We start from the raw sequence: 24121 nt of genomic DNA, 5'->3' as shown, positions 1-24121 counted from the left end.
GTAATGCATTAGTGTCCTAATTTTGCCACATTCTCTCCAACATTTATTATTTTCCTTTACTGTCATATTGGCCCATCTGCTAGGTGTGAGGTGGTACCTCAGAATTATTTTTATTTGAATTTCTCTTATTATGTGATATTTAGAACACTTTTTCATGTTCTTATTGATAGTTTTGATTTCTTCGTCTGAAAATGTCTATTCATGTCCTTTGACCATTTGTTAAGAACAGCAAAAATACTAATAACAAAAATTATAATGATTGGTCTGAAAGTATTCATAAGTCAAAGTTTATACAGCTAATCAAGGAATTAGTAACCCTATTTAGAAGGAAAACAAAACAAAACAAAAATTCTTGAAGTGAGGAAAAAACCAAGGACGAAGGAATGTCACATTTTTTGAGAAATCTGAATGACAAAAATCAACAAAGGAATGAGTCAGAAATGGCATAATATGTTTGATGCATGTTTGTGTTGTTTTTCTTAACCCTAATATCTATCTTTGTTTCTTTGTATAATTTAGTGGGATTTTCAATACAGGACTTAAAATATTTCCAGACTTGACCAAAATTGATTCAACTGATGTGTTCTTTATACTGTAAGTATGCACATATCCTTTCAACATTATCAACTTCAAAGATATCAGTTAGTAAATCTTTTTTTTAAAGGAAATTGGAAATTTAAAATCTAAATACTATTAAAAATCACATTGTTTTGGCAAAATTGTATTGGTGTTTTGCACCTCAATTCTTTTCACTTCAGGATGACAAAACAATTTCAAGATTAGAATTCTCATGATAATCCAATTCCTTATTATTCCTAATAACAAATATACAAGGAATCTATGATTTCTTCAGCGTAGGAACATCTCAGAGTGGAAATTTCCTTCTTCAGTACAAATAGCAACCTATCTATGACTTGATAGATTTGCAAGCATTCTGTAGACTATCACAATATAATACCTCTATTTATAATTATTGTTTATATTTTATAGTAGTAGCACTTGTAGTAATAATGTCTTAATTTTGATAAGCATTTTCACTTGCATATTTGTTTTATTTAATCTTGAAGTAGTCAAGGTATGTTCTCAAAAGTTTTCTTATGAGTTAATAAGCTTCACCAAAGATAGATCAATGGCAATACAATATATAGTATCTAATTTTACATAAAACTCTAAGTATTTTACCAAACAAAACCAAACATATTAATAGAAAACAAAAACAAGCCTTGCATTTACCCTATGTCCCTTTCCAAAACTGTCTGAGGTTCAGCAGGATATATTTAATGAAACAGTTGAACAATGAAGAAATGCAGTGATTTAGTTCAAAGAAAAACTTGGGAGTTTCCTGTCAGTTCAGCTGTTGCTAAATTTTTTATGCACACATGAGCTATGGACTTCCCCCTATTTTGTAACTTGAAATACTACCTAATGATGCCTCATACCAGATTTGGCATGGTACCCCCAAAACCCAGGCAAACTGTAAGCAGGGAAATTCCTTTGCTCCCTTCTGTCCTTGTGACTCCTAACCCAAGAACATCTGATTACTTCTATAAGACCATGAGATTATTATCCTCCTTGAATCATTCTTTAGATTTGAGATAGATATAGAAATGCACCTCCAGGCTATACCACAATACCATCAGACTGTATATCAGGCATCCATCTGTCCCCTAAACTATGAGGGTCTTCAGGTAGACTCCGGTCAGATGGCCAAACCCCATCTCATCAAATGCCCAAGTGTTTACCACTCTAGAATCATGTCCACACCATGACACATCATGTTCCCCACTGGTGTAAAAAGTATATAATCCCCAGAATTGATGGATTCTGGGAGCAGCTTTTCATCTTGCTGTTCCACTTATACTATCCTCCTGGCCAGACTCAACATTACTTTCGAAATTAATACATTTCTCTTTTTATTTTTAAGCTAAGTTTTGGAGTCTTGTGTTCTTGCAAAAGGTATCCTTCCTGAACCCTAGGGGTTCACCTCTAGCACTGCACAACATCGTGATTTAAAGAGAATAAGTAAGGTAGTAGCTATAAACTTAGACCAGAGGACCCAGGCATTGAAAAATTTGTTTGTTGGATAAATGAAAATGTAAGATTTCATCCCAATTCTACTCTTTATTAGTTGTGTGACCCTGTGCAAATTCCTTAAATTTTCTTAGCCTACATTTCCTTATGGGTAACACTCAGTGTGGTATAAATTTTCTTAGCCTACATTTCTTTATGGGTAACACCCAGTGTGGTATAGTGAAAGAGCATTGAATTTAAAGTCAAGGGATCCAGGTTCCAATCCTAGTCCTTTTTATTACCGGTGTTGTTATTATACAGTCATTTTAGTCTTCCTGACTCTTCATAACCCTATTTGGGGTTTTCTTGGCAAAGATATTGCTCTTTTTCTTGCCAAAGGTAGGTTAACCATTTCCTATTCCAATAGCAGCGTACTTTTGGCAAATCACTTGATGTGCTCTGGGTTTCAGTCTCTTCCTCTGTAAAATGAAGTATTTGGACAGTTAGATGATCTCAGCTTTAAATCCTAAGGTCTACACTGGACTAAAAAATATTTACTGACTTTCTGTGTCTTCTGATTCCTCCCTTACCCCAAACTATCTCTTTTTATAACCTTATCAGGCATTTTGTAGTACTTATTCTCAATGTACAAATGGTAAAAGTCAGTTGCAGAGAAGTCTACAGCTCAAGTTTTTGAAGAGGAGTTAGCAATATCTGAATATGTTATCAGAAGTACCAACTCCCAGGCTTCTATTTGAACTAATAAATCATGAAACTTAAGTGTCAAACTACCTAGGAAGGGTCAAGTAATTTTCAAGACACTATACTGGCTTAAAGAAATTCCAAAGAGCCATATATCTAGCAAAATTAAGCCAGTAAGGTACTTCTGGTTAAGGCTTCCAAATTTTTTTAAATTAGCTATTCCTAAATCCAATCTGTATCAGCATTTTAATTAATATTTTGTTTTTTCCCCTCAATTACATAAAAAAAAATTTTTGACCTTCATTTTTTAGTCTTGCAATTTTTAACCACCCCTTTTCTCCATGCCTTTCTTTCCTTTCACACCTTTCTCCAACCCTTTTTGTAGCCATTGCACTGTTGGAAAATTTCAATATTAACCAATACCATCTCTTTTTAGATAATTTGTCAGTTGAGGACCTTATTATTCATTTGAGGAATGCACAATTTTACCTTATAAATTCTTGACTCATTAACACTGATCAGCCTATTGGACTGAGATTTCATTGGAGCAGACTCAAAAAAGAAACTGACTTCAAAGGCTCCAAGGAACTAAAATGGAAATTATTTGGGATAACAATTATCTGGAGAAGAAATGGAATTCTTAAATAATCCCATATCAGAAAAGAAATCCAATAGGCCATCAAAGAACTCCCTAAGAAAAAATCCCCAGGGCCTGATGGATTCACAAGTGAATTCTATCAAACATTCAAAGAACAGCTAATCCAAATACTATACAAACTATTTGACATAATAAGAGGGAGTTCTACAAAATTCCTTTTATGACACAAACATTGTATTGATTCCAAAGCCAGGCAAGTCAAAAACAGAGAAAGAAAACTATAGACCAATCTCCCTAATAAATATAGATGCAAAAATCTTAAATAGGATACTAGCAAAAAGACTCCAGCAAGTGATCAGGAGGGTCATTCACTATGATCAAGTAGGATTTATACCAGGAATGCAGGGCTGCTTCAATATTAGGAAAACCATCCACATAATCGACCACATCAACAAGCAAACCAACAAAAATCACATGATTATCTCAATAGACGCAGAAAAAGCCTTTTATAAAATACAACACCCATTCCTATTAAAAACACTAGAAAGCATAGGAACAGAAGGGTCATTCCTTTAAATAATAAACAGTATATATCAAAAACCATCAGCTAACATCATCTGCAATGGGGATAAACTAGATGCATTCCCAGTAAGATCAGGAGTGAAACAAGGATGCCCATTATCACCTCTACTATTTGACATTGTACTAGAAACACTAGCAGTAGCAATTAGAGAAGAAAAAGAAATCAAAGGCATTAAAATAGGCAAGGAGGGGACCAAGTTATCACTCTTTGCAGATGATATGATGGTTTACTTAAAGAATCCTAGAGAATCAACCAAAATGCTAGTTGAAATAATCAACAACTTTAGCAAAGTTGCAAGATACAAAATAAACCCATATAAGTCATCAGCATCTCTATATTTTCCAACACAGCTCAGCAGCAAGAATTAGAAAGAGAAATCCCATTCAAAATCACCTCAGACAAAATAAAATACTTAGGAATCTATCTCCTGAGACAAACAAAGGAACTATATGAACACAACTACAAAACACTCTCCATACAACTAAAACTAGACCTGAGCAATTGGAAAAACATTAATTGCTCATGGGTAGGACGAGCCAATATAATAAAAATGACCATCCTACCCAAACTTATTTAGTGCCATACCCATCGAACTTCCAAAAATTTTTTTTACTGATTTAGAAAAAAAATACCATAACAAAGTTCATTTGGAAGAATAAAGGGTCAAGGATATCCAGGGAAATAATGAAAAAAAAAATACAAAGGAAGGTGGCCTTGCAGTCCCAGATCTCAAACTCTATTATAAAGCAGTGGTCATCAAAACAATTTGGTACTGGCTAAGAGACAGAAAAGAGGATCAGTGGAATAGACTTGGGGTAAGTGACCTCAGCAAGACAGTCTTTGACAAACTCAAAGACCCCAGCTTCTGGGACAAAACCCACTATTTGACAAAAACTGCTGGGAAAACTGGAAGACAGTGTGGGAGAGATTAGGTTTGGATCAACACCTCACACCCTACACCAAGATAAACTCAGAATGGGTGAATGACTTGAACATAAAGAAGGAAACTATAAGCAAATTAGGTGAACACAGAATAATATACATGTCAGACCTGTGGGAAGGGAAAGACTTTAAAACAAAGCAAGACATAGAAAGAGTCACAAAATGTAAAATAAACAATTTTGATTACATCAAATTAAAAAGTTTTTGTACAAACAAAACCATTGTAACCAAAAGCTGACAGCTATGGAAAGTAATGAATGCTGGAGGGGATTTGGCAAAGTCTGGACATTAATTCATTGCTGGTGGAGTTGTGAATTGATCCAACCATTCTGGAGGGTAATTTGGAACTATGCCCAAAGGGCAATAGAAGACTGTCTGCCCTTTGATCCAGCCATAGCACTGTTGGGTTTGTACCCCAAAGAGATAATAAGGAAAAAGATGTGTACAAGAATATTCATAGCTGCGTTCTTTGTGGTGGCCAAAAATTGGAAAATGAGGGGATGCCCTTCAATTGGGTAATGGATAAACAAATTGTGGTATATGTTGGTGATGGAATACTGTGCTAAAAGGAATAATAAAGTGGAGGAATTCCATGGAGACTGGAACAACCTCCAGGAAGTGATGCAGAGCAAAAGGAGAACCAGGAAAACATTATACACAGAGACTGACACACTGTGGTACAATCGAATGTAATGGACTCCTCCATTAGTGTCAATACAAAAATCCCTGAACATTCTGCAGGAATCTAGAAGCAAAAACACTAGCCACAAGCAGAGGACAAATTGTGGGAGTAAAAACACCGAGGAAAAGCAAGTGCTTGACTACAGCGGTTGAGGGGACATGACTGAGGATAGAAGCTAAATGAATACCCTAATGCAAATACCAACAACATGGAAATGGGTTTGAATCAAGGACACATGTCACACCCACTGAAATCGTGGGTCAGCTATGGGAGGGGGTGTGGGGGGGAGAAAAAGAAAATTATCTTTGTTTCCAATGAATAATGTGTGAAAATGACCAAATAAAATACTGTTAAAAAAAATTATCTGGAAGGGAATTTATGGATTTTGACTGGATCAATCCAATGTTTTGTTGTGGTTTTTCTTTTTTTCCTTATTGCAGTGAAATTACCGATAACCCTTTTATCACTTCAATTCCTGAGAATGCTTTCCATGGACTGTGCAATGAGACCATAACCTTGTAAGTATTGCCTGCGGGACTTCCACTTTTCTAATTAGTTCATTACCATATTTCTTGTGGGGCTTGAATGGAAAGTTTTGCATACGCAATACACTTAATGTCATGTTTCCCCAGGAGTGTTTCTTAAGGGTGCACTTTGTATGGGACCAAGTACTGCTACAAAGCTCACTCCAGGTTTAGAATGGCTTGGCTTACTCCTAGTTAACAAAAGCAACTTTTGTTTTTATTCTCCTGAAACCTGGGAAACTCAGTTTCTAACTGTGAGGTTAAATAAAGTGGGTGGGGGGGATAATTTTGCTCTTTGTGCTTAAAGAGCACCATACACTTCTTTGTAAAGAGCTCCTCCACAGAAGCATTAAATGCTTTAACAAAATATGCCTTCTACCAGAACCTTTCTAGGCTTGGGAAATCCAGCCACTTACCCGGAAATCAATGTTGCAGAATAGTTTTTGTTTTCTTTCTCTCTTTCTCTGTCTGTCTCTCTGTCTCTGTCTCTGTCTCTGTCTCTCTCTCTCCTTGACTTTCTCCATCTCTGTCTCTTCTCTTTGTCTCTGTGTGGGGTGAAATAGAAGAACCACCCACCCAAATTATAATTATAAGCCTGGAGTCAGAGAGTGGGGAGTAGAAGATGCAGTCTTTATTCTTACTCATGAGTAAGGATGCACGCCCTAATGGTGATGCCCAATGCATGGGTGCAGAAACAAGCATTTTATAGATTCCTGATGCAAGGTCCCCTCCCCTCTCGGTCCTATACCCCCTAGTCTGGGTGCTGGATTTATAATCTAGGAGGGAAAGTTTACCCAATCAGAAAGCAGTAGGTCACATAGCACAAGCTTCATCTGATCTTTAACCAGGGTTGGGGGGAGGTTTTGGAGAGGTAGCTATGTCCTCTGGAGGGACTCTTCTGACTTCTAAAGGTCAGAGGAGATAAGGAGGGAAGATAGCCAATTGATTTGCTTTCTTGAGATAAGTGGCCTCCTAGCTCTTTGGGCCTGTGGCAATAGCAGAATGTCCTTGAGGTCTTATTTTGAAACCTTAAGCAGGTTTCCATTTTTTAATGGGGTTTTTAATGAAATCCCACCTTGAGAAGAACAAATTAATTCTTTTCTCTCCATGCCTGTCTGTCTGTCTGTCTGTCTCTCTTCTCTCTCTCTCTCTCTTTGTGGAAAGGGAAATCAACACCTACAAACATCTGAAAACAAGCAGAGATGAGCCTAAACTGAGATATTGTTTCTTTACTTGCAAGCTTTTGGACTATATTATCTATTGAGTGAGATAACTCAGTGAAACAGCAGATAAGAGTGCTGGACTTGTAGTTAAGAAGACCTGAGTCCAAATCCTCCTTCAAACCCATACTGGCTGTGACCCTAAACAAGTCAGTGTACCTGCCTTAATGTCCATTTCTTCATCCTAAAAGGGAGGTAGGGGAAGAGGGGGGGCAATAATAGTACCTACCTCATAGATTTTATGTGAGAATCAAATAGATATATAGAAAACACTGCAAAACGTAAAAGACTATATAAATACTAGCTATTATTATTATTGTCTTACTTGTCTAACTTGAGTCAAATGAAGAATATTTTGTTGGAAAGAAATTATTAAAATATGATTCACTTCTGAAGTACAGTGAAGATAAATACATACATGTGTATATATGTACATATATACACACAGTGATTTTTAAAGTTAGTTATTCAAGAAAACTTCTCTGTATATTTAATCTACACATGTATAATGTATACAAATCTAACTATCTGTACACACACACACACACACACATATATAAATATATAAAGACCACAGGATTTAGAGCTGGGAAAACCTTAGAGGTTCATTAATTTACCCTTTCCATTTTACAGATAAGGAATCTGAAGTCCTGGGGAATAAAGCAATTTGTCCAAGATCACATAGGTATTAAGTAGCAGAACCAGAATTCCTGTTCTTATTTAAATATATACTCTTACCATCAACTTGTCTACCTTCTATATGGAATCTTGAGAACAAAAAAAAAAAATAAAATATGATTCCCACCTAGCCACCCAAAACAGCACAATGACAGATTCTAGGGAGATGAATTGAGCTTGAAGCAACAAAAAAGAAATACTGACCCTGGTTCTACAATAGCACTGCTCGATACTGTCTCTTTCATGCTTCAATTCCCTCACCTGTGAAATGGGAGAAATAATAATGGAGTTGAGATTTCCCAAGTTGTTATATGTTCCATAAGTTAATTTAAAAGAAATGTGCTTTAAAAAAATGTTTTAAGCCACATAAAGGCTAAGAATAGTAATATTGCCTAAGGCTGCCTACCTCCAACACCCTGATCTAAATCCTGTGACTCTAAGATCTCAGCACTTTCTTAGTTATATTTGCCTATAGAATGACTATAAATCAACAATTTGTGAAGAGTAGAGAGTTCTTTGTTAGTGAAGGGCATCACCTGGACAATGAATGCCTGTTTGTTTGGAATATGGCAGATTCATTCATGCTTTGAGTCAGGGTTGGATATTTGAAATCCCTTCCAACTCTAATTCTTTAAAAAACAAATAAATATACCAAGTCATATATAAAAATGAAGAATTCACCTTTTACTATTTCATAATATTGACTCATGTTTGAGGCAAATTTATAACAAAGGGCCCTAATTCATAATAATTTTACATGTGGAAGGGTAGTTAAAAAGTGGCTTCTGTGTATGTTCTCAGTTAAAGAACAAAACTGTCTAGCAATGGCCTGGGCCTAATGTTTCCAACTGGTACTAGGAAAGGCCCTTCTCTCCTTCAAGGCTTCCATTGTGCCTTCCTGAGGCAAAGAAAAGGACAGGATCAATCATGAATATTTATGAGAAAGAATATAAAATCCAGCAAAGGTAATATTTGACATACTAAATTTAAGAAAAACTCAAATAGAAGTAATATGGAGTGGGATAGTCCCCAGCTAGCTTGTTTCTCCTAGGCAAGCACTGCATAAAATATACACAGTCAAATGTGTCTCCCAACTTTTCCATTTGTCAACCTTGAAAAACACAGAACCACTAAAGTAGTTAGAAAGAACAAGTCTTTAATAAGGACAAACAACAATGCTCAGATTTGGCCACTACACAGTCAAGTGCTGGATACTACAGAGCCAAAGCTCTGGGGCTCTGGGGCTCTGGGACTCTGGGGCTCTGGGGCTCTGGGGCTCTGGGGCTCTGGGACTCTGGGGCTCTGGGAATCTGGGAATCTGGGAATCTGGGAATAATATCTCTGGGAAAATGCACCTCCAGAGGAGATTTTTTCCACTGAACTAGAGAACTTGGGGTCTTATAAACCTTTTGAAGAATAAAGGGCTGGAACATTCAATTGATTAGCTTTACAACGGACAAGGGGAAGGAGGAGTCAAGCCTGGGAGAGGCCTCTAATAAAAATGGGAGAAACTTCCAAGACAAAAGGATTCATTATTAATGATTATATCTTCTAATTCTATCTAAACTGAGATCACTGGATACTTGAAGGCTTATTGTTCAGACTAAGACAAGGTCAGTTTGGAACTTCCCTTAAGGCAAGTTTCCTAGTCACTGGGAGCAAACTTGGGAATTCCATAAATATGGCTGACAAAGTCATCCCTCATGGTTTTAAAAAAGGGGGTTTCAAATATGGCAGACACCAGCTGCTTCTTCCAATCTGATGCTCCCATAAGACCATTGCTACTTCTCCTTTCTTCTCTCAATCTCTTTAAGAGGTCTCTACAATTCCTACTGCCTATTCTCTTTGTGAAGACCTCAGGTTCTCCCCTCCCTGATCTCTCATTGGTTTCCTTTCTTCCCAAACTGGGAAGAACTAAAAATTCCAGAGATGCAAGAGTTGTGACCAGTTAGACCCTTACCCAGGGTTGTTATATCAGTATTCTAGTATTCAAAACATTTGGTGAACTCTTCAAACTATCTTCAATGCCTTCAATACACTGTTTTGACTAGCCTCAGTGATGAAAAATCTTTATTCTTTGAGAATAAGGTTAGTTATTGTCTGAATAAAGTGGGTAATCAAGTTGTTTTACTTTAAAAAAAAAGTGTGGCTACAAAGTAATAAAAACTATTTTATTGAATGACCCATAACTAATTCTGAAAGCCTTATTATATTTTTCTGACCTTTGAGAAATAAAAGCTAAACCTTCAGAAAGTGACCAACACTACATGTCACAAGTCATTAATTTCTTTCCTTTATGACTTTTAGGAAACTCTACAATAATGGCTTTACTTGGGTCCAAGGATATGCCTTTAATGGAACAAAGTTGGATGCTGTGTAAGTAAAATTATAGTCATGGTAACTGTCCCCTGAAAAGGAGAAGAATAATCTAGAATTGTGAATGTGCTTCTAAGTTTTCTTTATAGAACCATCAGGGATAAACAGGGTTTATGATTGTTGTGTAATTAGAAATCTGTTACCTAAATACTACATTTCCTGGGAGCCCAATGACTTCCTGTCCACAGGGGATATTATGCAGTGGGGTTGCTGGTCCTGCTTTTTTGCTCCCTGTCACTGACTATGGTGGTAAGCAGGGGTTTTGAACAGGTTGATTAGCCATGGGCATTTGTTTTTTTATTTTGTTGCCTTTTCATTCCTCTACTTCTAATGATCATTAATAAATCTCTTAAAATATAATATTTTAAATTATTGAGATTAATTTTAATTTTTACATGGTAACAAATTGAATATGGAGAAAAATTGGGGTCAAGAGTGTGAATAAAAATGAGGAAGGAAGGGAGCAGAAGAGAAGTTGTAGAGTGAAAACTGGACCAGAATTAAAAAAAAAAAAGAAGCTAAACACACCTGAAGCACTCTGGACATACACAAGAAGAGATGACAAATCATTCTATTTATTAATAGTTCTGAATGTTGACATCAGAGCTACAAAGCTAGCTTAGCTTGCCAGAAGGAACAAGGCAGTGTTTCCTCAGCTCTAGAGTTAAGAAGTCATTCTAACTAGACATGAATGCATATCCCAATGTTCCATTATCTCAAAGGAATCAATACATATATGTGTGTGTGTGTATGTGTGTGTATGTGTATGTGTGTGTGTGTGTGTGTGTGTGTGTGTGTGTGTAAAGGTCTGCATCTTTCTGGTGAAGAGGGTGGGAATGAAGCAGAGCTTGGTGCAATGGAAAGATCCCTTGTCTTAGAGGCAGAAGACCTGGTTCAAATCAGGCTTCTGACATGATCTCGCATGGCACTTATTCTTGTTAGCACCTTGTTTGATCAATTATAAAATGAGATGGTTGGGTGAGCGCTAATGTTTCTTCCAACACTAAATCCATGACCCTATGATCTCTATCTGTGGAAGAAAGGGGAGTATTAACTAATAATCAAATAGGTTAAAGTTTAAGGTTTCTTATTTATTCCTTGACAACACATTCTATACTTGATTAACTCAGAAATAATTATGAAGTCATAGCCTACTTTTCCTCTCAAAATAATACATGGGGGGTGGGGAGGGGAAGAGGACAGGTAGGTGATTCAGTGTATTGAGAGCTAGGTCTAAGAGATGGGAGGACCTGGGTTCAAATCTGGTCTCAGAAACTTCCTAGCTGTATGATCATGGGCAAGTTAGTTAACCCCCATTGCCTAGTCCTTACTACTCTTCTGTCTTGGAACCAATACAGAGTGTTGATTCTAAGATATGTTATATTTATTGGGAAAGAAAATGGAGGATTGGAAAAACCGGGGCATAATGGGAGGTTTATATAGGGGTATGGAGGAGTTGAGGGGAGAGAGGGAATATTGCTCGGGGAAGCAAAGGAGAGACATGCCCTCTGCTGAGAGGAAGCAGCAGGGGTCTGATAAGAACTGTTTGTCCTGGAATGACTGAAGTTCAGCTCCCTCTATGACCAGAAAAGATATTCCACTTATCTGACTCTGAATTCAAATAATATAAAGTGTAATAACCAGTTGGGATTGGAGTTTTTCCCTTAGCTTCAGAATTGAGGCCAGTGGAGGGTTTCTCCCACTCCCGTCTACTCTATATCAGTCCTTCTTAGTCTAATTCAGAATCTTAGCAGTAGACAGAAAGCAAACAAGAACAGGTCTGACCATCAGAAGTGATTGGGCCTGAATCTTCGGGCTAAACCAAGAAGAGGCACACCCCACCAGACTGGGCTAAACAAGCTCCTCTCTCCTCCAACACCAGGAAGGAAGACCACCTCCAGCAGGAAGGAAGTGCTCATCACAAGACTCAACTGCCACTCCCAGTTTCCCCATTCCCCCACCAACTGTTAGTCTAGTTTCCTTTCCACAGATAGAAGCTAAGGGTTTTAAATAAATAAACAAATAAAAATAGGATATAGCATAGGTTGCAAGAAAGCAGATCAGTGCTCTTATGTATTTTACCCCTGGTAAACTGGAAACCCCCCCTCCCCCCCACAGAACTATTAAATAGTGTTAACTAAAAAAAAAACCAACAACCACAGAACTATTAAATAGTCAAAATCACTCTTTAATTAAGGGCAAAAAGGGTTCAGGGCTAGTAGGCCTTGACAACAGAGCTGCTCCCCACACACAGAGTCCGAGAATTGAACTGTGGCCACCCTGGTCACTGACCCCTGGGAAAATGCCAACCATAGGAGAATGATAATTCTGAAGAGCCATCAAAGTTGGGGAGCTTAAATACCTTTCTAGATGACCTGGGGGCTTAGGGTGAGAGGGATAGTTGATTGACTTTACAATGGTGAGAAAGGAGGGGCTGATGCCCTACAATGGACACAAAAGGGAAAGACTCAGCCCAAGGCTGAGTCTTGGTAATGGACTTTAGCTTAGGGGGAGAAATCATTGGGACAAAGTTACTTAATATCAGATGGTATTAGCTATTCCCACCCAAACTACCAGGATGTCTATTGTGTGGTGAAGTAGGACCTTCCCTCAGGGGGGAAAAATCTCCTGTGACAAGATCAAAACCTGGGGTTTCTACCTCCCAACCAAATAAACTGGGGACTTCTAGATTTCCAGGTTGACAATAGTAAAAAAAAAAATGTCTTTAATCTGGAGGAGTTCAGCACAATTTCTTAGGCCTCCACACAGAGACACATTCTCAAAACCCACACAGAGCCCCAAGGCTCTGGCTATTGATGACTCTGAGAAATCACTGTGCTAGATGACAACTCCAAAGAAAAATAGAATTTGGAGAATTTATATATCTTTTAGGGAACCTCCAGATGGGAAGAGTATGATTGATTGGCTTTACAATGGCTACAAAGAAAATGAGGAGTTCTAGACAGGATTATCAGGGAGAGGCTGATGCTTTACAATGGACACAAAAGGGAAAGATCCAGCCAAGGGCAGGGCTACCTTAGAAAGGACTTTGACACAAAGGGAGAAACCTACCAGGCCCCCAAAAAAGGTAGTTAGCACCTGATTGAGTTTGCTTGCTTGACCTAAAGTACTTCAAGGGTTTGCTGTTCCTCTGAAACTTGTGAAGTTGGGACTTCCCTCAGAGAAATTCTCATGTGTCAAGGTGACACTGCTACACACTTGGGGTTCTCTTAGATTCCGCATGGACACCCCTTTCTTGATCTTGAATCCTTTCGTGGATTCTTGGAGTAGGATGCAAGCTAGAAATATAATGCCCTACAAATAAACACAATATTTCGCTTTTCACAGAACTATTGCAAGTCTATCATTGCCCAACCATTGCTAGACCCAGGGGGCCTGGAGCACTGTCCCACTGTCTCCTCTAAGGAGGTTCTTTGCTCTGAACCCAGGAATTGAAGTCTAGACTGAGTTCAGTCCTGTGAGGAACCTGACCTCTCATGAGAAAGGTGATAGGTTCCTCTTTCTTGTACTCTTCAGCTCAATAAACCATCACCCTCCTACACCAAGAACAAATTATTTGAAATTTAAGAAGTGATCATTTGCAAATCTCTGCAAAGTGGGGAGAAAAAGGTAATCAACATACAACATAAACTTAGTATGTTGTTGAGTTGTTTTAGTTACATACAGCTCTTCATGACTATTGGGGTTTCCTTGGCAAAAATAGTGGAATGACTTGTCATTTCCTTCCCCAGTTCACTTGACAGATGAGGAAACTGAGACAGAGGTAAGTGACTTGCATAATGGTCACACAGCTAGTAAGGGTCTGAGGTCAGATTTTAATTCTAGAAGTTGAATCCTCCTGAATCCAGGCTTAGCACTCTATCTACTGAGCCACCTAGCTACCCATGGTACAGGTAGAAGCCTTTAATTTCATACATCTAAAAGAAATTCTTTATTTTTTTACTAATTAATTGTGGCAACTGGAAAGAAAAACACAGAACTATTAAATAATGAGAAAAACCACTCTTTAATTAAGGAAAAGAGTTTAGCACTAAACTTTCAGAGGAAAGTTTCCATTTGAGTCTTGGGGCCTGAGTTTGAATTTTGATTCTGGTCTGAAGGGTCTGGGTATGAACATACCAGATTGATTTGTAGCTCATTTCTTGAAAAGACAAAAGTGAGAATCTGAATTTTGAATCAGGTCTGAAGGGTTTAGGTGTGAACACACCAGGGTGATTTGTAGCTCATTTCTTGCAAAAAGACAAAAGTGGGAGCTCATCCCTATGGCAGAGGTGTGAAGTACTACCAAAGCACAGGAGTTGTCACCTTTTGTGGGTGGAGTCAAGGGAGGGGTTCATCAAAAGAAGTCCTATAAAAAGACTCAGTTCTTAGAGCAACTTAGTTCTACTCTCTTTTGGTGTTGGAGCTCAAGGAAAAGAATTTATCCTGAGAGGACTACTGGAGGACAGAATCCAAAGCTTGGGAACATGGACTACAAAGCATTAATTGAGAGCTTCAGTGCTGATCTCACTTGCTCCATCTGTCTGGACTACTTCAGCGACCCAGTGATTGTCAAATGTGGCCATAATTTTTGCAGAAAGTGTCTCCTCCAGTGCAGTGAGCAATCTTATACTACATTAACCTGTCCAGAGTGCAGAGGAATCATTAGATTCTATGACATAGTGTCCAACAAGAACCTGCAGAGTCTGTCCATCACTGGCAAAGCTCTCCAACAGGATTTACTGCTGTGCAGGTTACTGCTGACCAGCTGTGATCAACATGGAGAAAAAGAGAAGCTCTTTTGTGAACAGGACCAAAACCTAATTTGTGATTCCTGTTTATTAACCCCAGAGCACAAGGATCACCAAGTCCTTCCCTTTGAAATGGCTGTTGACAAGTGCAAGGAAAAGCTGCAGGGGTCAAGGAATAGCTTACAAGAAAAGTTGGAGGAATTTAAAATTGCATTGAACAATGTGAGAATGAAAAGGGAACAACATACGAAGGATTTTGGTGCTATTCAACACTCAGTTGTGTGTGAATATGGTAGAATGCATGACTTTTTATGGGAAGAGGAATATCTATACCTCAGAAGCCTGAAGCAGGATTCAGAAGTCAACCTGGCAAACCTCAACATGAAGGAGGCTAAACTGATCCAACAAATCAGACATCTGCAACAAATGGTATCACAAACAGAGGCTCATTTGGAGCAGGCACCCTTGGAAATGCTCCAGGACATGAAAGCCACCTTGAAAAGGAATGAGGAGCTGCTCATTCAAGAACCAGATGTTGTTTCCACGCAGTGGACCAGTCGCCCCCTCATTGGTTTAAGAGAAATGCTCTTGACCTTTTATAAAGATCTTTCTCTGGAACATGAAACATTCAATCTTTCTCTCATCCTGCCTGAAGATGTGAAAAATGCCAAGAATGGACATGCCCCAGAAGCCCCGGATGTTATCACTGTACTGGGGACTCAGATGGTCACTTCAGGAAACACCTATTGGGAAGTAGATGTCGGAGATCAGACAGAGTGGTCAGTGGGAATCTGCAATGATTCAGTCAACACAAATGGGGAAATCTCTCTATTATCTAGGGATGTAAAAGCTCTGGTAGGCTTAAAACGTGGAAATGATTTTATCCTCTGGAATTCAAAAGAAGGTTTTCATGTGAGCCAATCTATACAATCACTGGGCATTTACGTGGATTATAAAAAGGGTCATGTTATATTTTATAATGCCTCAGAAAGATCTCTTCTATATAGTTCCACAGGTGACTATTTTCAGAAGCCTCTTCGTCCTTTTTTCTCTCCTTGCCTTTTTAATAAAGGAAGTACCTCTTAATCACTCATTGCCTTTACCAGCAATAATCAGAATCCAGATGTCAGTGATGCTAATTATTATCAGACTTTTAATAAATGACTTCCAATAAATTGTAATAAAATGACCCTAACAAAAGAAAGAAAAGTTGTCCATGACTGAATAATTGCACAACAACAACACTACTGCTACTATTATGGTGGGACCTAAAGCTATAGGTCTCATGAGAGATCTTCTGTTATTTTCTCACTACAACAGAAACTCTGCATTTCTGTTCTCCTCCTGCAGACATTCTACCTAGCTTCACTGGGGATTTTCCATACCTCTCTGTTAGCTACATGGGGAATCCTATTGAGCCTAGGACAGGTATGAGGCACTAATCCATTGCTATCTTCTCAGGAATGCTTGTGTTCCCTACATCTTTCAGGTTACTTTACAGGATTATACTCTCAGGTTATAGAAGTAATCTTGCTGGTTTTGTATGTTTGTTCATGAATCAGTAATTTCCCCAACAGTGTGCGTGATTGATATTTCTTCCCCCCAGAACACTGATTGTTTTATAAAGTGGGGTTTGGCCCACCAAAAGCCTTATGGTTATTGCTTTAGTTTTCTATAAAATGGAGTTTAATATTAGCACTTATCTCCCAATGTTGTTGTGAGGGTTAAAGGAGATAGTATTTGTAAAGTTCTTTGTGGTATTTAACTTTAAGGTATTATATATAATATTAGTTATTATTATTGCCAAAAATAGATAGTGGGTCCTATTTCTTAATAGTTCTAAGATTCTCTTATCACCTTAGTAATTTTTATGGAAGAATGTGGAAAAAAGACATTTAAAAAATAATATTTCCCCATTACATATAAAAGTAATTTAAAAACTTTTGAATTCCAAATTCTTTCCCTTCTTCCACCCTTCTCTTCTTTTTTCCTTCCCTGTCTTCCCCACTCCCTGAGATGGTAAACAATCTTATATAAATTTTTATATGTGCAATCATGTAAAATATTTTTCTGCATTAGCCATTTTTGTGGAAAAGATCTCAAATAAAAAAAGAAGGAAATGAAATATATTATGTTTCAGTCTGCATTCAGGCTCTTATCAGTTCTTTCTCAGAGAGCAGGTTAGCATTTTTCATTAAGAGTCTCTGGGATTGTCTTGCTGAGAATAACTAGATCTTTCACAGTTGTTCATTAATAAATATTGCTATCACTGGCTACAGCGTTCTTCTGGCTGTGCTCACTTTGTACAAGTTCAAATTTTTTTGAAATTATCCTGCTTGCTTTTAAAAAAAATGTAATTTATTTAGTCAATTTAGAACATTATTCATTGCTTACAAGAATCACATTATTTCGTTCCCTCCCCTCCCCCACACTCTTCCTGCAGCCAACATGCAATTCCACTGGGTATTACATGTGTCCTTGATCAGAACCTATTTCCATGTTGTTGGTGTTTGCATTAGGATGTTCATTTAGAGTCTACATCCCCAATCATATCCCCCTGACCCATGTAATCAAGCAGTTGTTTTTCTTCTGTGTTTCTACTCCTACAGTTTTTCCTCTGAATGTTGTTCAGGATCCCTGCATTGCCACTAATGGAGAAGTCCATTACATTCGATTGTACCACAGTGTATCAGTTTCTGTATAGAATGTTCTCCTGGTTCTGCTCTCACTCTGCATCACTTCCTGGAGGTTGTTCCAGTCTCCATGGAATTCCTCCACTTTATTATTCCTTTGAGCACAATAGTATTCCATCACCAGCATATACCACAATTTGTTCAGCTATTCCCCAATTGAAGGTCATCCCCTCATTTTCCAATTTTTTGCTACCACAAAGAGCACAGCTATGAATATTCTTGTACATGTATTTTTCCTTATTATCTCTTTGGGGATACAAATCCAGCAGTGTTATGGCTGGATCAAAGGGCAAACAGTTTTTTAGCTTTCTTTGGGCATAGTTCCAAATTGCCCTCCAGAATGGTTGGATCAATTCACAACTCCACCCTGCTTGCTATTTCTCAGCACAATAGCATTCCATCACTATCATAACTTGTTTAGCTATACCAACTGATGGACAACTCCTTACTTTCTAATTCTTTACTATTACAAAAAGAGCTACAATAAATATTTTTGTACAACAAATAGGTCCTTCTCTCACTCCTTTTTATCTCTTTGGGATATAGATCTAGTACAATTTTAAAGTCCTTTGAGCATAGTTCCAAATTGCTCTCCAGAATAGCTGGATCAGATCACAATTTCACCAACCATGTATTAGTGTCCCAATTTCCCCACATCCCCTCCAACATTTATCATTTTCCTTTTCTGTCATATTAGCCAATCTGATAGGTGTGAGGTGATACACCAGAATTGGGAAACAGAATTTATTAAGGATTTTCCCCTTTCTCCAGTAACCATAACATTTTTGGTGAAAGAATAGTATCTTCCTAACAGTTTACATTCCAGCAGTGGTTTTTGGAGAAAAATAGGCAATGTTTATAATAGACTTGGAGTCAAGTCTTCATTCTGCCATTTAACCTACTCTATGAAGGCAATATTCTATATCTCAGTGATGCTACCAAGTAATCAAAGATGACTGAGACTCAGTAGCTTCTCTCTTCAAGGAACTGACAAATATCTGTGTTCTTGTAATCAATCAATGTGTATAAAATACTTCTAAGGTGTGAAAGGAAATTCTTTATTCCCTTTGTCTATTTTGAGTTACTCAATCAAGAACTTAAAGTACCCCTACTTAACACTAAGTAAGAAAGTTCACAAGTCACTTACTAGAAAAAGTTCACACCTCCAAAGGACACAAGCACTGCCCCCTCTCCCCCCCTCCCCCGCAGTGTTAGGCAAATTGGGAAGCTGTGATTGGTTCCTGTGAGGTGGGGGGAGTGACAGGAAGTGATGTGGGGAAAAGGGTTATAAAAGGCAAGACCCAAAAGAAGATTGACTGGAGGCAAAGGAAGAGGTTTGTGTGGTACCACATGGCTTAAGAGACTACAGACTGGTGACTTAAGAGTTCATTTTATAAATGGTGACCAGTCATATTTTTTAACTCTTATATTTAATAAAACCAATTTTAACTTTTACAAAGGAATTATTTTTACAGGGGAATAATCTGGTTGTACAAAGAGGGGAAAAAAAAGATAACAACTACCTATGTCTTTATTATTTTCCCCACCAAGATCCTAAAACTCTATTATTGCCACTAGATATGATAGACCTTTACAAATTATAGAATGTGAACAGAAAGGAGTATACCATTAGTATACCTATTCTTCTACTGTGGGTGGCACCTTCACAAAAACCTAAAATATATTAGGGTATAAAAATCTCAAAAACAACATCCAGAAAAATAGAAATATTAAAGAAAATTCTAAGGATCACAATAAATTAAAAATTACATTCCATTAAAATAATACTGCCTAAATTAATTTATTTATTAAATGGCATACTAAATAAATTACTATAAGATTGCTTTATAAAGCAAGGAAAATATGATAACAAAATACAACTGGAGTAACAAAAGATAAAAAATTCTCCAGGTAATTTAATTTTGTTAAATGGGAAGAATAGTAGTCTATCAGTACTAGATCAGAAACTATATTATAAAGCTGTAATCATCAAAACAATTAGGTATACCTATTAAGGAGGATGATCATTGAAATACATTAAGTGTACAAAACACAAAAGCAAACAAGTCCAGTAACCTAGTGTTTGACAAACCCAAAGATCTCAGCTATTGGGACAAAAACTCAGTATTTGAGAAAACTGTTGAGATAGCTAGCTAAAAAGCAGTCTGGCAGAAATTAGATAAGAACCAGCATCTCAAATCATATACCAAAATAAGTTCCAAATAGGTATATGACTTATACATGAATGTTGACATCATAAACAAATTCAAGAAGCAAGGAAATTACTTAGCTTTATGGATAGAGGAAGAGTTCATGAATTCAATAGAAATACAGTTAGAAACAAGTAAATGGGGAAAATCTGTTCAGTAAACTTTTCTGACAAAGATCTCATTTTTTTTAAACCCTTACTTTCCATCTTAGAATCAATACTGTGTATTGGTTCTAAGGCAGAAGAGTGGTAAGGGCTAGGCAATGGGGGTCAACTGACTTGCCCAGGGTCACACAGCTAGGAAATGACTGAGGTCATATTTGAACCCAGGACCTCCCATCTCTGGGTCTGGCTCTCAATCCATTGAAATACCCAGCTTCCCCCTCCACCCCCCAAAGATCTCATTTCTAAATAGGGACTTGATTCAAATGCATAGGAATAAGAGCTATTTCCCAGTTGATAATCAATCCAAGGATATTGCGAAGAGTGAATTAGACTCTCTTTGTCTATCAGTGACTTTTAAGTTAATCAATCAAAAACTTAAGTACCCATACTTATTACCTTACCATTCACTCAGTATGAGAATTCACAAGTCACTCAAGAGCTCACACCTGCCTCCCATCGCCACCACCCTCTTCCCCCCCAGTGCTAGCCAAATTGAAAGACTGCAAAGTGGGGAAGGAACAAGAAGTTACATTGAACAAGGACTATAAAAAATTCTGAACTTCTTGTCCTAGGGACTTCTCCTTTGGAGTTCCTCTTTGGAGTCTCTACTCTTTGGATCTTCTCCTTTGGACTTCTTCTTTGGAGGGTGGCTCCTTCGGGCTTTTGAACTTTGACTTTGACTTGGAACTTTGGGTCTTTTGACTGGAGTCTTCAGCTTTGGGACCTCGATTTTTGGCTTTGGAGCTTCTTGGAGTTGGGGACTTCACTCCTGCCTGGATGAGCTTAGCTCAAGAGGGTTTTTCTGAATTGTTTTATTGGTAAAGATAAAAAAAAAATCCTTTCTCTACTAATTCACATCAGCATCTGCTTTGCAATTTATAAAACTGCCTGGGTCACTGAGATGTTAATGGGTTTATCCAAGGTCATCCGCAGTATGTGTTAAGAGACAGGACTTAAACTTAGGTATTCCTAACCCTGAAATGTCTCTCTATCTATAATACTACATTGCTTCTCTCTAACATTATTAAGGACTTGTTAAATATATACTGAATTAACGCATATTTAAAATTCTGTACATGGGAGAAAAGGCTCCAAGGTATGAATTTCTTTTTTCTTTTAGAAATGTTGCATTTATTGACTTATTTTTCTTCAGCTCCTCCCTTTCCTCCCCACCCCATAGAAGGCAACATCCAGCAAAATTACAGAGATTATACTTTTTGTGTTTCCATTTCTTAGTTCGTTCTTTGGAGGTGAGCTTTCACAAGTTATTCTTCAAATATTAAATCTGTACCTGTATATATATATACATATATACATATATATATATATATATATATATATATATATAATGTTCTCTTGGTTCTACTCATTTCACTCTTCATTATCTCATGTAGTTCTTTCCAGATTTTTATAAATAAGGTAAGCATTTCAAAGAAATTACATAAATGCTCCATTCTTCTAAAGCTGCTGTAACATATTAGACTTGGATCTCTACCAGTAGTAGGAAACTATGAAACTTCTAAGTCTGCTCTTGCTGGTCTGGCCCTGAATTAAGTTCAGTTTATGGGATCACTGATTTACAGCTAGAGAGGACCTTCAAGGTTGGCTTAATCCAGTCCCCTCATTTTTCAGATGAGGAAACTGAGGATAAGGAGGCTGAGAGATTTTAAATAAATTGTCCTTAGTCATACAGATAGTAAGTGGCAGAGTTGGATTGCTGGCATCAGACCCAGTAAATGTATGAGACGTAAAACTCTCAGGCTGGAAACAGCCTGTAAATTAGTATTCACTTAATCAATTGAATATATTTTTGTATTTACTAGAGTAGATAATTTCTGTACCCTCCTCCACCCACCCACCCAAAGACTGTACTAAGAGGCGATTGGCATAAGTAGATACAAAGCTGGCCCTCGGAGTCAGGAAAAGTTATACTCTCTGTGTGACTTTGGGCATGTTATTTAATCTGTTTCCCCAAGTCGTTCTCTAAGACTAGGCTGCAGAGTAGCAAACTATTGCTTTGGTAGAATTCCTCACTGAGAACTCCTATACATTTACAAGTCTATATTATAAAGGGGAGGCTGCAAGGTAGGTAGGGAGAGGCTGTACATGCTTAAGGATCAAGGTAGAACATATTCCAGATAGACACAGACCCATTCAGTCAAGCATGAACTACAACCCAGCCATTAATAGAATTGACCAGAGACTCAGGACCACAAAACTTTGACCTTGTCCCCCAAAGATGGAACAGAAGCTTCCCTGGTGCTCAGCAAAGGTACCATAGCAGTAAGGAAATGTGTCCCAATGTCGCTGTACAGACAGTTAAGAGAGTTGGACCTGAAGTCAGGGAGACCCCAATTCAAATCTAGCTTCAGACATTTATTAATTGTATGACCATAGGAAAGTCACTTAAACTCTATTTGCCTCAATTTTGTCATCTATAAAATGGAGATAATAATAGCACTTACCTTGCAGAGTTATTGTGAGGATCAAAAGAGAAAATAATTGTGGGGCACTTAGCACAATTCCTGGCACATAGTAAGTACTATATAAATGTTAGCTATTAATATTGTCGGGAAGTCAGGAGTTCAAATCTGGATTCAGAAGCTTACTAATTGTGTGACCCCTTGGTAAGTCTCATTCCTATTTGCCTCAGTTTCTTCATCTGTAAAATAAGCTGGAGAAGAAAATAGCAAACCATTTCAGTATCTTTGTCCAAAAAACTCCCCCAAACCCAAATGGTCTCACAAAGAGTGGGAAATGACTGAAATAACTCCACAATAAATTGTTGTTATTATTACTGAATGACTAGGGCAGGGATCAGCAGCACCCACACTCCCAGACACATACAGTCAAATTCAAACCAGCTGTACTCTCTTGTCAAATCAGCAGCCTCTTGCTCTAGAGCTCAACTACCTCCCTCCCCAGCTAAAGGTTAGCCAGTGGTTATTTAAACCCATCACGTACACAGTTAGTGAACTTGTCTCATTAAGTTAGGGTAACACCCTGGAATGTAGGGAGGAGATAGACTTAGGCAATATTTGACCAAATTTACTAGAGAAATTTCACTTTTATTCCCCAAATTTAAGAACTAAACAAAAGTTTGACATAGATGTGTCTTAGGCCAGAATAATGGTGTCTGGAGACTATTCTGTGAAGATGTCCATTTTGTAATTAAATAAGAATTGCAGAGGGAAAATTTTCAGACTTGACTTTAGGAAATATCAGGAAACAAGGAAAATGATTTTTTTTCCCCATTAGTATTTTGGATCCACCTGTGTTTCAATCTCTCACTTCAAGTTTCTAGTTCTTGATGAATTGTCTTCCCTGTCAATTTGAGCCCTTCAACAGCAACCAAAAAAGTACTATATAAATCTAAGGTATGACATGATCATTATGGGGCAGGAGTGGAATGGAAGAAGTCTGGAGATGGGATGGGTAAGAAGAAGGCAACAGAAGGGAAATTAGAGAGGAATGATACATTAGTCACTTGATGTTTTTACTGCATCATTATTGCTTTTGGCTTTACGGCTAAATGTGAGTTTAAATGAATGTAAATACACCCTTCTTCTGTTTATTATTATAATTCCATTTGAAGGATAGCACACAGCATTTCAATCATCTGGCAAGTTTTGTAGAAACACATTCAGATATATATTAAAGTTCTAATTTGATCTAATATTTAAACAATGTGTCATCCAAAAAAGGAAAAAAAAAAGGCACAACTTGATAACCATCCTTGTGCCAGTTTGCTGAAATGGGTCAAGCTGGTGTCGTTTACACCCACTTTTCTAGGATAACTGAAGAACTTGATAGCAGCAAAAGCTAAACCTAAACAAGTTCAGCACTAACTACTAGAACTAGAACATGAAAATTGTTGCAGATGGGTAAGAATCAGGTCATCTTGCTTTATTCTCTATGGAACCCATGCTATCATTTCTCAGATCTAAATTAGTAATAATATAGGATCCTCTCAACAGAAATTCATTTT

At 37.6% G+C, this 24121-nt stretch overlaps 1 protein-coding gene across 2 annotated transcripts in view; it reads left to right on the top strand.

Annotated features, from left to right (window-relative positions):
• Positions 1–24121, top strand: part of TSHR (thyroid stimulating hormone receptor) — a 161822-nt gene that overhangs the window by 105898 nt on the left and 31803 nt on the right. For both annotated transcript variants that reach the window (XM_007472702.3, XM_056810608.1), the window contains 3 exons: positions 520–594; positions 5958–6035; positions 10247–10315. In XM_007472702.3, the coding sequence (XP_007472764.1) occupies positions 520–594; positions 5958–6035; positions 10247–10315 (222 nt within the window). The remainder of the gene's footprint in view (positions 1–519; positions 595–5957; positions 6036–10246; positions 10316–24121) is intronic.

The sequence above is a fragment of the Monodelphis domestica genome, chromosome 1, assembly GCF_027887165.1.
Source record: "Monodelphis domestica isolate mMonDom1 chromosome 1, mMonDom1.pri, whole genome shotgun sequence".
Lineage (NCBI taxonomy): Eukaryota > Metazoa > Chordata > Mammalia > Didelphimorphia > Didelphidae > Monodelphis > Monodelphis domestica.
The sequence above is the reverse complement of the archived record's forward strand: the minus strand, read 5'-3'. Positions and strand labels throughout refer to the sequence as shown.